The sequence below is a fragment of the Meleagris gallopavo genome, chromosome 1, assembly GCF_905368555.1.
Source record: "Meleagris gallopavo chromosome 1, MGAL_WU_HG_1.1, whole genome shotgun sequence".
NCBI classification, from domain to species: domain Eukaryota; kingdom Metazoa; phylum Chordata; class Aves; order Galliformes; family Phasianidae; genus Meleagris; species Meleagris gallopavo.
The window spans coordinates 166,698,566-166,714,919 of NC_139404.1; the positions used below are offsets into that span (position 1 = coordinate 166,698,566).

At 42.6% G+C, this 16,354-nt stretch overlaps 1 protein-coding gene across 1 annotated transcript; it reads left to right on the forward strand.

Annotated features, from left to right (window-relative positions):
• Positions 1 to 7,837: 7,837 nt before the first annotated feature.
• CYSLTR2 (cysteinyl leukotriene receptor 2) lies at positions 7,838 to 15,512 on the forward strand. The gene is made up of 2 exons (XM_010728809.4): positions 7,838 to 8,001; positions 13,122 to 15,512. Exon 2 carries the CDS (start codon positions 13,149 to 13,151, stop codon positions 14,079 to 14,081), a length of 933 nt encoding a protein of 310 aa, XP_010727111.1. The 5' UTR covers positions 7,838 to 8,001; positions 13,122 to 13,148; the 3' UTR covers positions 14,082 to 15,512.
• Positions 15,513 to 16,354: the final 842 nt, after the last annotated feature.

A 16,354-nucleotide genomic window follows, 5' to 3' on the forward strand; every position in this document is an offset into this window, starting at 1 on the left:
TGACTGCTTGCTGTGTGTTTTGCTTCTTGTCTGCCAGCTAGAATATGTGTTGTTAAAACTAGTCTAGCATGTGTAAAGGAAGAGCAGGGAGATCTGTTCTATTGCTCCAGAACACAGCCTTAATTTAGGAGTTTAGTATCGCTCTTGTTGGAAGCCAAGTACAGAATAACTACAAGGAAGACAGACATCTGCTGAAAATGCTACCAGCAGGGAGAATATACAGAATCTTTCAGCAGAAAACATTTCATCTGCTTGTGGATATGGTTTTCATGGTGATGGAACACAGGTTCAAATCACGAGAGAGACAATTTTTGTCTGCACTTTGGAGTGGCTTCTGATTTCAAAGTCCCTCAGATACAAGCCTTCGTCTCCACAACTGGACATCCATACCAGCTCTGTACACCCAGGAAAGTGTGTTATCTTAGCTTGTACATTATTGGATAGATGGAAGTAGAATTCGTCTCCATCCACCAAAGTCACTGTTTGTAAATTTTGCTAACACTTAGTTCTGTCATGGATTGGGAATTGATTGAATGCCTTGTCCTATAATCAGCTATGACAGAGCTTCATTTGCCCCATGATATAAAGTCATAATATAATAGAATTATTAAGGTTTAAAAGACCACTAAGATCATCTAGTCCAACTATTGACTCATCGCCACAGTGTCCACTATCCGTGTCATGGAGGGAGTCAAGCAGAATTGTGACACAAATAGTGAGTGCTGAAGATAACTAAAGCTACAAAAAGTACGTTTTCATTTTGTCATTCGTTTTAATGAGAAGTAAAATAAGAGCTGATGCAGGAGATGCTGGGCAAGAGAAAGCTTTATTATATATAAAAACTTCCCCGTTTCTTCCCCACTCTATTATGTGAAGAATGAGTCATACTTCTGACAGCAGCGATGAGAAAAGTTGTGGCAGAGGGACTGCGAGTACAAAAGGAGGCAGATGGACCAGTGCTGGAACATGCTGAACAAACAGCTTACTTCATTTTGTTTATTCTCTACTAAGGCGCTTGGTCGCTGGGTATTGGGAATGTTACATCAAACTAAAACCATTGTGCTAATTCTTCTCTGGTGTCATGCTCCAGATTTCAGAAGAATTACAGCTCTGGTCTTGAAGCAACAACAACAAACTGGCTGAAATATCTCTGCCAAACAAAACTGAATTAAATCATGCATTTGCATTTATTTTCTTTCTCCAGAAAATGAACAGTTAGCCTTTACTTTATTTCAGTGCAGACTCTGAAAGCAAAACAGGAGGCAGTTTATCCAAGACATAGTGAGCTATCTCCTGGTTTTGCTGAAGGATTCCATGCAGACTTGACTGACTGCTACCCTTTTTAATAACCATCCCACCTCAGACTGCTCACACCTTTCCAGGCATAAACTGTATTTTTGAACAAGATCACTTGGTAACAAACCACTGCAGAGGTGAGTGCTGAGGTGCCTCCAAGCTAGACACCTGGGCACATGGTGTGGGAGTACACCCTAGGCTTCACGTGTCTTCCACAAAGAAACACAGACTTTCACTGGAACAGGTTGCCCAGAGAGGTTGTGGATGCCCCATCCCCTGAGGCACTCAAGGCCAGGCTGGATGTGGCTCTGGGCAGTGTGGTCTGGTGGTTGGTGAGCATGCCCACAGCAGGGGAGTTGAAACTAGGTGATCATTGTGGTCCTTTTCAACTCAGGCCATTCTATGATTCTATGACTTAAGATAAAGACTTAAAGATTAAGATGGTATTAGTCAGCTCAATGTGAGCGGCTTCCTAGAGCATGGTATGGTGTGATGTGTGGGTGACTTCTGTCCTACGAGAGAAGAGGAACCCGGTGCTGCAGTACTTTCTCCCTTCTTCTCTCATCCATGCCACCACTACCTCCAGCTGGCTCAGTCAGTCCTGTTCAATGTATGCCAGTAAAGAGGATTTCACTAAGTCAGTTCACAAAAGCATGTAGTCTGTGACAGAGATGATTAATTCTCATTTTTGCATGGGGATATGCTGGCTGCAAACTATTTGCAAAAGAAATACATAATCTAAACAATTTACAAAGCTGGAAATTTCATTTGTTTAAGTGGACATTTTTAACATCCAATGGTCAAACATTTAGATGTCTTCCTAAAATTCTGAGTAAATACTGGGATTAAAAGTCATGTTATTTTCTCCTTCAAAAGGGCACATATAGTATACCTTTATCTGGTATTCTGAAATACAACATAGAGAATCTCCAAAAGAGGAGGGCCACAAGGATGTTCCAAGGGCTGGAGCACATCTCCTATGAAGGCAGAAGTAGCTGGGCTAGTTCAGCCTGGAAAAGAGAAGACTGTGGGGACACCTCACTGCAGCCTTCCAGTGATTTAACTGAGTTTGTAAACACGAGGAAAAAAAACTTTCTACATGGGTAGATAGTGATAGGACAAGGAGGAATGGTTTTAAACTAAAGGAAGAGAGATTTAGATTAGATGTCAGGAAGAAGTTCCTTACTGAGGGACTGGTGAGGTGCTGGAACAGGCTGCCCAGAAATGCTGTGGATGCCCTGTTCCTGGAGGTGTTTAAGGCCGGGCTGGATGGGGCCCTGGGCAATCTGATCTAGTATTTCGTCTAGCAGCTGGCAGCCTTGCATGTGGCGCAAGGTTGGAACTCAATGATCCTTGAGGTACTTTCCAACCCAAGCTATTCTATAATTCTATGAATGTGCAATACCCTAAATTATTTCCCAAAGCCAGAAAAACAGAAAATGCTGCCACTGACTCAAACCCCTCTGAGTTTTACCTAAAGAAACATCATGAAAATACAAACTCAGGACGAAATTTTGAAGTTACTTTGTACACATACTTTTATACTACAAGTACACAAACGCATGAGTTTTCTGTAAGTGTCTGAATTACATGGGTGTATCCATATGCATGTATGCATGCAGTTGGAGATACATTTGTGCAAACATGAGCATTCTCCAACACCACCATACAACCTCCCGTCTCTATAACTACCTGAAGGGAGGTTGTAGTGAGTTGATGGTTGGCCTCTTCTCTCATGTAACTGGTGATGGAGTTAGAGGGAATGGCTTCAAGCTGCACCAGGGGAGATTTAGGCTGGACGTTAGGAAATACTTCTTCTCTGAAAGCGTGGTCAGGCACTGGAATGGGCTGCCCAGGGAGGTGGTGGAGTCACCAACCCTGGAGGTGTTTAAGGAACGTTTGTATTTTGTGTTGAGGGACATGGTGTGGTGAGAGCTATTAGTGATAGGTGGAGGGTTGGACTGGATGATCTTGAAGGTCTTTTCCAACCTTGGTGATTCTATGATTCTGTGATACACAGAGATGAAAAAGTAAATGGACTGCAGTAAAAAAAACGAGTGAATAACATGAAGAAAGTGGTACTGGGGAATGGAGTTGCAGCGATGTATGTTGTTAGTAGTGATAATGGTTTTCATGAAAGCATAGCACAGCTGAGATGAAAAGAGACCCTCTGAGTCCACCTAGTTCAGCCTCTGCCCCAGCAGGGACACCCACAGCAGGGTGCCCAGGGCCACGTCCCGGCAGCTCTGGGAGATCCCCAAGGAGATCTCACAGCCTCTGGGCAGCCTGTGCCAGTGCTACGTCACTGCACAGCACAGAAGGGCTCCTGGTGTTCAGAGGGAACCTCCTGTGCTCCAGTTTGTGCCCATGGCCTCTGGTTCTGGCACCAGGCACCACTGGTAGAGTCTGGCTCTGACCTCTGGCATCATTGCTTCAGGGATTTATGGACCTTGATAACATTTTCTTGAGCTTCCTCTTCTCCAGCTGTGCAGCACCAGCTTCCTCAGCCTCTCCCTTCACAGGAGAGGTTCTCCAGTTCTTTTACCATCTTTATAGCCTTCTGTTGGATTTTTTCCACTATGTCCAGGTCTCTCTTGTACTGTGTAGTGCGTAACTGGACCCAGCACTCCAGATGTGGCCTCACATTCACAGTGCTGAATAGAGTGGAAGGACCAACTCCCTTGACCTGCTGGAGGGCTTGCCTAATGCAGCCCAGGATACCATAAGCACTCTTAACAGCAAGGTCATGCTGCTGGCTCATGTTCAATTTGGTGTCCAGTAGGACCTGCACGTCCTTTTCTGCCAAGCTGCTTTCCAGTTGGGTTGTTCCCCACCAGGGAACAGACTGAACTTACATCTTTGCACTTGCTCTTGTTACACCACCTGAGGTTAAGTATTAGCAAGGACTACTTTGATAGGAAAGTGAATTTGGTGTTGGCTGGAGTTTATGTGGAAAGACTTGCAGGCTGTATTTAATAACGATGCTTAACCACCAAGTGTAAGATGTGGAGAACCTAAACCAGATCATTCTGACTTTGCAACCCTGCTGATATTTATTTATCATCTGTTATGTCAGGATAACTGTAGGACAGCAAAACAGCATTAAACAATGTTTATCTTGCTTCTGGTTTCTATATTTGTGTGAAGAAAGATTTTAGCAGAACAGCACAGAGTTGACTATGAGATAAACACAGTCCATAACAGAGCTTTCTGAGTAGGGAACTTAGGATGGCTTATTCTATATGAAAACAATATCAGATGCCTTTTGTCATTCCATTGAAATATTAACATTCATCATCAATATAATAAAGAGGAAGAAAACAGTTAAGAAAAGACTACAGGCAATAAAAAAAAAAAAGACATGACAAATGTTGCAAAAAGAAACAGCTTGGAAACCTTCTGTGTTTTTCCTTTCTGAATATTTTCTGTTAAAATTGCCCTTACTCCTTCACCTCTCTTTGTGCAGCAGTCACTTTCATGTTCCCATCTATCCAGCCTTATGGCTGAGAGCAGATGAGCTACCAGCATTCAATGATAATTTATTTCTGGATTGCACAGAAAATGAACACGGGCTTTGCAATTTTAGTCTCTGGAAATAGATATGTGTTAGTAGGTTAAGCTGCTGTGCTGAAGACACACAGCACTAAAATCTTCAACGGTGGTACTTGGCAGATTCATTTTAACAAAAAAATCCCTTGATTTACAGAAGTGAAACACTGTCACTGGAAGTTTGTGCCTGTAGATAGCAAAATATTGACCAAGAAACAGGAAAAATATGCAGACTTCTTCATTTAGCTTGCCTGCATCACTTGATAGCTGCACTGATGCAGGAGATTGCCACATCTCCCATGTATCTTTCTCATAACTGTGGGGCTGATGTACAAATGTCTCTGTTCTCCATAAGCATTGGTTGATGAATTTGCATGGGTCTGTCAAGCTATGTATTGTGTCAGAGACCCAGCCTTGCCCCCCCTGCTGCGGTGCAGAGTAGACAAAAGCTGCCCAGAGACTGCAGGGATGGAGAAATGGACCAGGTAGTGGACCCTCATCAAATTTAGGGACTGTATGGGGGCCTGCAGTGATGGCTTTTCTTGCCACCATGGGCTGAATAGAGCAGAACCACCCTTCGTGGGCAAATGCTCCCACACAGAGCTGGAGAGAAAGTAGGTCTATAGGGAAGGAGAATTAAAACGAGTGAGTCAGTCTCTCCTGAAACTGGGCTGTTGCTGGGAACCAGAAATATAAAAGGGAAGAGAAACAGAGACAAGAGGGCATGTAACTGCAGCCCAGATGGGTGGCTTGCATTCAGTTGTGTCCCGGATCCTCTGTGAGTTTACCAAGAGTCAAGATTCAGAAATAATTGGAATTGTAAGCTGTTGAGTATGATGTGCATGTCATCTTGTGATGAGTCTTTGATTCCTTGTGATATTCTGTGATGAGTTCTGCAGAACTGCTGAAGTTTTTATTAGTAAGGAAATATAATAAACTCTCCTCGGAAGCTGAGTCATCCAATGAACAAAAAATCTCAAGCAGTCACCCAAAATCCACTTTTCAGGTGCAGGGAAAGTTGGCAGCCAATTCTATCTATCTAAACCCAAGCTAAAAGCAAAATTCAGAATTACTTTAGAAAAGGGAGGAAGCAGTACTCTCCAGAAAACAGGCTGTATAAGAATATGAATGCAAGAAATTATCCTGGCAATGAAGATAACCATATCGTATGGTAAAAGAGACAGCCTCAAAATACATTCAGGAAAATAAAATGTGATCAGTGTTAAACTTTTCGGCAAGTTTCAATCTCTGACCTTGTATATATGGGAACAGCCTGACTATCAGACCCAGCGTGTTTATCAGCACGAGCCATGTGATAGAGATGTTATTTGGTTGTCTCTGTGCTGTCTCTGTCACTTGCTGATAAGATGCAGATAAGATTGGATGGGGCCCTATGCAGCCTGATCTAGTGGGTGGCAGCCCTGCCCTCAGCAGGGGGATTGCAATTAGATGATCTTTTAGATACCTTCCAACCCTAAGCCGTTCTATGATTCTGTGGTTGTATGATAAGATGTCATCTCAGTGGCTGGAGCATCTCAGAAGCCATAGCATCTCAAGCATTTCTGGCCATGACTTTGCTGTCTGAAGTGGTAGTTCCCATGCTGCTCCTTGTTGCACACAACTGCTTCCTCTCAAAAGGCTCTGACACTGAAAGCTGCCCTCCAAGCCCTCATGGGATCATTTCCCATTTGTTTCCATCCAAAGGGAATGAGATAAGACCACCTGTTTCAGGTGTCTGGGATGCATGTCTCCATGGATGAATAGGGTTTGAGAGCACACATTTGAGCAGCTTTGCTGGCAGACTTTGGACTGGGACAGTAAGCAAAGCAGGTGGAAGAGGACACCTATGTACAACCCTTGGTGCTGACAAAGTCTAAGTTAGGCATCACTGGAGTGGTCTCAGTTGAGTCCTAGTTCACTGCCAACCCACCTTGAAGGCTCCTGATATATACCAGAGAGATTTTTAAAATTATTTTGCAGTCTTAGAGCAAATGTAGCAAATATTCAATCCATGAGATTAAAAGGACCCTCTGGGTCCCTCTGCTCCAGCCCCTCTCTCAGAGCAGGGTGCCCAGGGCCACATCCAAGCAGCTCAGAGACATCCCCAAGGAGGAGACCCCACAGCCTCTGGGCAGCCTTTTCCAGTGCTCCATCACTGCATGGCACAGAGGTATTTCCTGATGTTTATGAAATAAAACACAGCACCTAGACATACATCTGGTCCTCCTGTGTGTGTTGACAGAACAGAAAAATAAACAAACTGTTACATCTGTAGTTTGTATAGAACCCTATTTCACAACTGCAGTGGGCTAGGAGCACTCATCTGTGCCCTCTGTGTTTGGATGTGGTGCTCAGGGACATGATTTAGTGGAGGATTCTTAGAGTTAGAGTAGCATGGTTAGGCTGCAATTGGATGTGATGATCTTAAGGTCTTTTCCAACCTGAGCAATTCTATGATTCTGTGATTCTGTGATCACTGTTGCTTCACTGAGAAGTGATGAGACGTTAAGGGGCAGTAAGGCACTTTCTGCAGCTTCTTGTTAAGCCCTAATATAGCAATGTATTTACTCCCTCTCAGCATTCAAAAAAAAAAGCAGTCCCTTGGCTCCACAAACTCATCCTTGAATTACTTGTGCTGAATGAGATTACTCATTAACCCCTAGAAGCATGCTTATGGTTTCACTCATTTCTGCATGAGAAGCCTGGGAAATAATGCCTCCTCTTCATATTTCCATGAACTACACTTACAGTGATCTACGTGAAGGATATACGGGAACCTATCCTAATAATTCAAGCAACTCCAATTACTGAGAGCACATTTAAATGTGGCCCATATGCAGGAATCCAGACAGTTTCCAGATGCTACATAGCTGCAGGGCCCATTTCATTGGGCAAAAAATGCATGCAACACTGCCATGTGATTGCTAGCAGCCCTCCTTGAGCTGAGAACATTTCTCTCTTGAGAAAATGTAAGATCTATTAATCAGGACTTACTTCCTTTTCTTACTACTGTTTGCTCTTGTGTGGCTTTTGCGTAAACAGGGTTTGGGTTTTGCTTCAAGTTTTTGTGCTTCTGATTTCCAGCAACAAAACTGAAAGTTGTAAGCAACAGCAAGCAGAAGGAGACTGAGCGCACCAGAAGGCACACCAGCTGAGGTAAGACAAGGCTTGCCTGCTTTTTCTGATGTAGATAAAATAGTTGCAGTGAATAAAATACAATCTGCTTATATATTGCTTGCAGTAAGCTTTGTGTTTGATAGAAGCTGTGATCGTTAACTAAATTTCTCTATGATAAAGTTGGACTTGAGAACTTTCCTTGGCAGAAAGAAGGGTGGATTTATGTAACTAGCAGTGTTTCCAGATGGAAGATGACAGTCAAGTAGTGGGTCTGATTAAGTGAGTGTTGGCTTTTAACTAGACGACAAAAATATTTGGGTAATGGCAAACTTTTAAAATAAAAGAGGTTAGGAGTTAGAGTTTGAATTTATTTAGTTTTAGTATTGTGCACGCAGTGAGGTTAATAAAATGCTACATGTTTTGGTGAATGCAATTCAGTGTTAATTCCAAATATTGCGTTCTGTTACGTTTATTCTTGGTAATACTTCTCCTGAAACACAACACGAATAGCAGAAGGAAAGCCAATGGGAACTTTGAGACCTGTCAGAACTTTCAGTTTTCTGAATGTACAGTGGCAAATGCTAGCAATCCCAAATATAGCAGCAATATCACACCTGCCTTCATGTAATGAATATGGGACTGTTGTGTCAGGAATCTTCTTCAGAGGACTGTTGTGATAGAAGCACAGAGCACCTCCTTTTCGGGTCTATATATTTATCTCTCAGGGTAAAAAAGACATGTATTTTGAATGAACAGTCCGATACCTTTATTTATCATGGCATGTGCAGAACACCTTACTGAAAATACGTTCTTTAGGTGTTCTCTGTGTTACAGAGATCTCAGGGTTTCAGAGTAGCGGATGTGAGAGACTTCTCAGTTTGGAAATGGAGAATTTCCCTTTTCCCTTTTAGCAGCAACCTCTTCCAGCTCACCTCCCTGAGTGAGAAGAGATGACACAGAGAAAGGCTCTCTTCTATCTGCCTGACCATAGACTCCAAACAGCCCTGCTGAGCACCCCACGTGGGAACACATCAATAGTGATACATTCACACTATCCACCTCCTTCAGAAATCTGTAAACCTCGACTGCATCCTCCTCCTGTCCATGCTGAATTTACCCAGGCTTTTGAGTCCTTGTTCCATCACCTTGCTGATTTCACTCATCCCTCTCTGCCTCTTCTCTAGCTCTATAATCTCTTTTTTTGGGGTGCAGAGAACAGAACTGCATGGCATGTTCACTGGGGGAATGCAGGAAGATTCTATACAAGGTGATTTTATACCAGTTGTCCCAGACTTCTTGGTGATGTGACTCATTTTCTTGAAATTTTTGTCTGTTTCTGCTGCAACTAATGCGGTTTCAAGTTCTGTATCATGTAAGCATGGTTTAGATTATTTGCTCCAGCATTTATCACCTCTAATTAAACTCCTCTAATGCTCATCTGCCAACTTTCCAGCATGGCATCAATGAATGTCAATGGATGTAATTTTTTCCTCATGGAAGAACTCAATGACACCCCTTTACTTCAAACACACTTCCATGTCAGACACCATTTTGTCAGATTGCCCCTTTCATGCCATCTGCCAACAAAATGTAACGGGATGTTGTTGGGAAGGTTCCACATCTACTGCCATACCACCTTCTGCCTCTAATGTCAGGGCCAAAACAGTAAAATAGGAAGCATTACTTTTGGAGCAGCTCTCATACGTGTGTATATATATATATATACTGGGGGTCAGTAAGCTCCCAAGCACCAGGACCGCTGACTCACAGCCCTTGGGCTGCTCTCTCATGCTATTCTTCTAGAAGAAGAGCTGCCCTGGTGCTTCAATGGTCCCCTGGAACAGCACATGATTATAATGGTGGGTTATGTGCCTTGGCCAGCAGTATCACATCTGAGAGCCTTTGGGGTACTTGTATGAATGCCATCTGGTCCTGATTACTTATTGGCCTCTCATTTGTCTATTCAGTTTGATATTTCCTATACATGCATGTCCAGTGCATCTGGCTCCTCTGACCTAAGTTTTGTTGAATTCTCTGTGATTTGGTTGTTGCTTGCTATTCTGTGTTGTTTTTTTTTTTTTTAATATATACATTTTTCATATTCCCTCTAAAATTATGTAGTCTTCTTGGTTCTGGGACTGCTCCTATGTCCCACAACACTGCTATTGTGAGTTCTACCATGATTGCTAGTACAGTGCTCCCTCTCTCCAAAACTGCCAGAACTGGGGCCTGTATGGCACTAAAGATCAAACAGCATCATGTCTTGCAGACTGCAGAATTGTTTGTCCTAGGAATTAGGCGTTTGTTGCATATCTTGTTCTGGTGCACCATCACATCTGTATGAAGGAATCTGAAATTCCCTGCCATTACTACCTGCTTTCAGCTTTTCTAACATTTTCTGATAACTATCATTATCATGGAGAGGAGTTTGGTAGCATAAGTCTAGTACTATATTTTTTCATTATGAGAAGATGGAATGACTGTTCACAAGGACTTTTAGCTGTAATATTTGTATGCAATTGCTAGTTACACAGTCCTTCCTGCACAGTGCCACTCCTTCACCTATATATCCTACACTATCATTACCATCAAGCCGACAGCATGGCACAGAGGCTCCCATTGATAGACTTACACAGCAGTTATTTCAGAAAAGCTACCCTTTCCTTTGCTCTGCAGATGTGCTCTCTCTCCTGCCATGGTGGTTTTGGAATGTTTCTACTTGGTAGCTTCCATCATGGAAAGTCACATGTAGAAAAAATTTATTCCAAGGGAGCTTCCAGCAGAGAAGTCTTCCAGTACCACTGAAGAGAGAATCCCATTTCAGTTTGTCCCCTTCTGTCCCTGTTTTTCTCAGAAGGATGTTAGATAGTACCACCAATAAACTTCTGAAGTCTTTGGGGGGTCCTATAGGTCCGGTCCAATGCCTGGAACCCCTCCTATTCATTCCTGTTTTGGGAATGACTGGTATGGATGGATGCTTGGCCTATAGCAAAGCACCACTGAAAGGTCTCTTCTCGTTGCAGTACATTGGGCTGTGATGTCTCCCTGTAAAACAGGCGGACCAACTTCCATTAGAGTAAAAGTTGGTTCCTGATCCCATGCAGAAAACTTTGATGTCAAACAGTAACTTTGTACTGGGTACTAAAACTAGGTTGGATGGAGTCCTGGGAAGAGCCTGATCTAGTGGGTGACAACCCTGCCCATAGCAAGGGGCTTGCAATTAGATGATCTTCTAGGTCCCTTCCAAGCCAAGCTATTTTGTGATTCTATGATTCTATGAAATCTCCTAGGACTGCAAAAGTTTTGTTGGGAAGTTTACATTGTCTATCCCCTCCACTGGTGAAGAGTCTTTCAAATGAGGAGGAGATTTCCTTTAGGGAAGAACTAGTGTTCAGTCTGCCCTGTTCCAGTCTTTGTCACTCCTACACTTCACAGACATTATTGTCATTGTTTCCTAGAAGGATGATTTCAAGCCCTGCAGGGATGGTCACGTTATTGTTGTGAGTGAAAGCCCCTGTTCCCCAAGCCCAAGATGCCTCAATCCCATCCTGCTACAGGGGTAAGCTCTGCTTCTTAGGAGCCCAGCCTGGGTAGGTCCCACTTCCCATGCTCTGTCTCACAGTTTGGCCATGAAAAATAACTTCTGGGAACACATCTGGTTGTTGTATTAAGCGATCTGTACTCTGACACAGAGCCCTGAAGAGGTCACTGGCTGCCGTCAACACAGCACAACTTCTGTACCACAAGAAGGTATCTGAGTTCACAAATGAGCTTCCATTCACATAAGTGTTGTCAGTACTATAGTGTGTGAATGGTAGTACAAGGAGCCTGGTCTGGAGCCGAGAGACTCCAAGAGCACAAATAATTTTATTTAAAATCATGAAGCCTGTGAGGTATAGACATAACCTACAAGCATAGACAACCAGGCCCTTATCATTCTCACTGGGACATATTCAAACTCTTTCCATGCACTTGGAAATTTCATATAGCTCTGCTTTTTAGGCTAAAATTTTTCAGTGCATTTCTGGGATGTGCTGGCAGTTGTAGAGAAGGGATTGTTGTTAAACAAGTAACAGAATTGGAGACCTCCTTTTAGGAGTTGGACTTGATTATATTTATAGATCCCTTTCAATTCAGACTATTCTATGATTCTATGATTTTAAAATACTACTTGTTACAGATCACATGAGAGAAAAAATCAGGAGTTTAACAAGACTTTAATGAGAAAAAAATATATACTATTTAGAGTGTTTTATTGATCGGTTGTTTTGGTTTGATTGAAATATAGCCTCATGGGAATGCAAATATTACTTTCTACGAAAATAGCCTGTTTCCCACAGGCCATTTTCTTTAGGTTTGCTAATGCAGGCTGCCCTGGAAGTACCTGTAGATGAATGTCTGATAGAAGAAATGAGCACATGAAAGGTTGGGAAAGTAGTAAATGAAGAAAAGACCCCACAGAAAGAGACCTAACTAGAGGAAAGAAGAAATACACTGTGAAGGGGAGGAATTAAAAAAGAACCTTGAACGAGCGCAGTATTTATAGTGTTTCAGGTCAAAATCCTTAATTTATACATGTTGAAGTACATCAATATGTCCTTGTATCACTCAGGAATATTGAGTGACGTGCTGTCAACAACAGATATCATACCAGGAAAATTTGGCTGATTCCTATTGGCAAATTCAGTTATTTTGAATTTTCATCCTAATTTGAAGCTCAGACTTACTGGTGGATGGTGATTTCTTTTTCTGATCAGTTTTTGATGCTTCCATGGGTGGTATCCGGGTTCTCAAAACCGCCCTGCTGCAAAATGGCCAATGTCAAGTTGGCTTATTTTGCATTGAAAAAGTCAGGGAATTGCCATTAAAATGAATGCATAACATCCACTTTTAAAAGACAGCTCTTTCATAATTTGAGACAAAAACAAAACAAAACAAAAACAAACAAACAAAAAAAACCCCACCCTGCTGTAATACTGAAACCATTTAGAGCTTTCTTGGTGTGTTCATTTACAGAGACATCACAAAGTGATTACTCATTAAGGAAGCTTTAATTTCCACCGCGTCTTGTAATTTCTGTCCTGTGAAACTGTCCTAGCACTGAACTCCCTGCAGAGACTCCAACTCCGCACTCACTCCACTTCTTTATACTTTTGCAGAAAGACAGAGAGCACCCACACCGGACAATGAATTTTTCTGAGAAGATGCTAAATAACAGCTCCACTAACAGCTCATTCAACTGTCATGTGGATGCCTTCAAGCAAGTCATTTATCCCATGACGTACCTCTTAATCTTCTTCCTCGGCAGTGTTGGAAATAGCCTCTCCATTTATGTTTTCCTCCAGCCTTCCCAGAGAAAGACCTCGGTAAACATTTACATGCAGAACTTGGCAGTTTCGGATCTCATGTTTGTGAGCACTTTGCCCTTCCGAGCCACCTATTATCTGTTGGGATCACAGTGGGTGTTTGGTGATATCCTCTGCAGGATCATGACGTACACCATGTATGTGAACATGTACTGCAGCATTTATTTTCTCACTGTGCTCAGTGTGGTTCGTTTCACGGCTATCGTCTACCCATTCAAGAGCTGGAAAGTAACCAACATGAAGTATGCCAAGATAACGTGCGCAGTGATATGGCTCTTTGTTCTGGCTGCCTCCAGCCCTCTGCTGAGCAAAGTAATTGCCGGGTACCAAAACCCAGACAAGTGCTTGGACCTCCACCCCAGCAGTACGCAGAACCTCCTCATGATGAACAGCTTTGTCCTTGTTGTGGGCTTCATCTTGCCTTTTTGCACAATTATCGTCTGCTACATCTTTGCCATCAGAGCGCTGCTCAAGTCCAGGACTCCCCAGCGCAAGAAGGCAGTCTGCCACAAGAAAGCACTGTCAACCATCATTATCACTCTCATCCTCTTCCTCCTGTGCTTCCTGCCGTACCACATACTGAGGACGGTCTACCTGGTGCTTGGTGGCTGCAGCCCAGCCAATCTGTTTGTGCACAAAGCTCAGGTGGTCTCGCTCTGCCTTGCTGCCACCAACAGCTGCCTCGACCCTGTGCTATATTACTTCGCTGCTGAAAATTTCAAAGCAAGAATCAGAAGTTTATACCGAAGGTAGCTCGTGCGGAATTGCAGTATTACATACCTGCACTCCTGGCAAGACATCTAGACTGGATCCATACTATGTGATGAAAGAGGCTACGTGGTGCTGACCACCTCATAGCCATACTGCTCTTTGCCAGGACCCTTGGGAACAAAAGTGACTGGGATAAAGTTCAGTGGGGATGGTCAATACCAAGACAGGAGCTTAGCAGCGTGGGTGATTGGAGGTCAGGTGCCTGGGTGTGATCAGTGGTCCACTTCTATTGAACACTTGATGCACTTGAAATACCCACCCTCCTCACAACAAGGGAACAAAAGGGATTTGTCTTGCTACTGGAGTGCATTTCTTTCATTTCACAATACACAGACATTGATTTGAAGGGAAACTGCTCTTATGAGAGTCTCTCTGCTCTCAATTTATCTGTGTGCATGTAAAAGTGCCTGTCTTAGATGCTGTACCACCCAACAGCTTCATAGTCCCCTGCCAGCTCTCTCTTTGAATTCTGGCCAGAAGTTTATATTTCATAGAACTATAAACAGTGAAGATACTATCTGCTGTGGCTGACTGCATAAAGCAAGAAGAGAGTCAAACAAAACCCACGATAGCTCAGACTGTTTAGAAAGCATTAACATTTCTAAATACACCCCTCTGAGGAGACCACTGAAGTATTTTGCATAATATTTCACTGATGACCAAGTGAGATGACAATTTCCAGCAAACAGTATGAGTACTGAGATGACATGAATGATGTGATGATTAGCAGTGAGAGCAGGATGGGGGCTGGCACAAAGTTGGAGGACCAGAGGTTTGGCAGCTCATCTCCTTGAAGGGATCAAGAGGCAAACTACAATTATTTAGGCAATGGGGAGCTACACCTATGCATACTTCGGAAAATGTCACAAAATTGCTGTCAGCATTTTTAAGTCCCTATTTTCTAACATATTTCCTGCAAATCAAAACAGTTGCAATTAAGTGAAAACAGGGTCCAAACTCTGTTTGACCACACTGAATGTTGAATTAAAAAATACAAAGATGAGAAAGTTCTTCACATTTTCCAGGAGAATAGCCTCTTGTGTGAGACCTTCAGCAATGCTGAGGCCTTCCCTCCTTGTGAAATCCACCCAAAGGAAGGTTTCTGACACTGAAGGTGCTTTCTCAATGCTCTGAACTTTGTTGGAGAAAACACTCAATAGACTGAATGTTATTACTACCAAGCAAAAATAACTCTAACTAGCTATTTTCAGCTCTGTCCCAAATTCACAGAAAACAAATCATTGCTGGTCAGGTGGAAAAGTACTTGGCATGTCATTGGGAAAATCACACTTCTCTTAGCTATGTAAGTGTTGTGTTGAATTGAAGAGGCAATGTGTTTTAGTCATTTTGTTCTGTCTTTGATGTAAGCACAACATTTTATCATTAAATCTTAGTAATGTTCATGTTCCAAACCCTTAATTCGATACCTCAAATTGGCTTATGTGTCTTAGAGTTGACCTGCTGAAGCCATTTAAACACCTGCAGTGCTGAGTCCCATGATCTTGAAGGAATAGGGAGTAATGCCACTGAACTGCAATGGCTGCAGGATCGAGTTGGGAGCTTGTGCAAAGAGAGAGCAGACAAATAAATAGAAGGAAAGGGGGCAACCTCTTTTTCTACAGTTTTCCCTTGTCAAGAGTAATCCTGAGCAGGAACAAGTGAAATCTCAGAGCCTCTGGTGAGGCATTGTACACCTTAAATGCTATAAGGGAATGGAAAGTAATAAGAGAGGTGGTTATCCTCAACCCAATCTCACTAATGCGTTTGCAACTATGCCTATCCAAATGTACCCTATTAGTGGATCACTTTGCATCTAAAGGATAATTATATCCCATTGTTTTTTGCATAGACTATGATACAACTTCGTTAGCAATTGAATGAACCGTCAAAACCAAGTTTCAATAAATTAGATTTACTATTTGCCTAAGTTATGCTTTGTATTGATTGCACAGCTAACAAGGAGTGCAGGGGGAGAAAGACAAAGATGTGGAGATTGAATTTTTGTTAAATGGGCTATCATTTCACAAGGAAGAAATGTCTTTGATTGTGTGAGAGCATCCCGCTGCTTTCTTCACTTCACCAAGAAAATGGTTGGGAACATGAATCCAAATCTGGGGTGTGGATAATAGTAAAAGATTTTCTAAGTATTGTTTACTTGCCAAAGGACTGAAGATCATCCTTGTCAGAGATCCTCATGCACAGCTTCAGTAGAACTTGTATAACATGCCGTGCTCACACTTACTGCCATTTCTCCC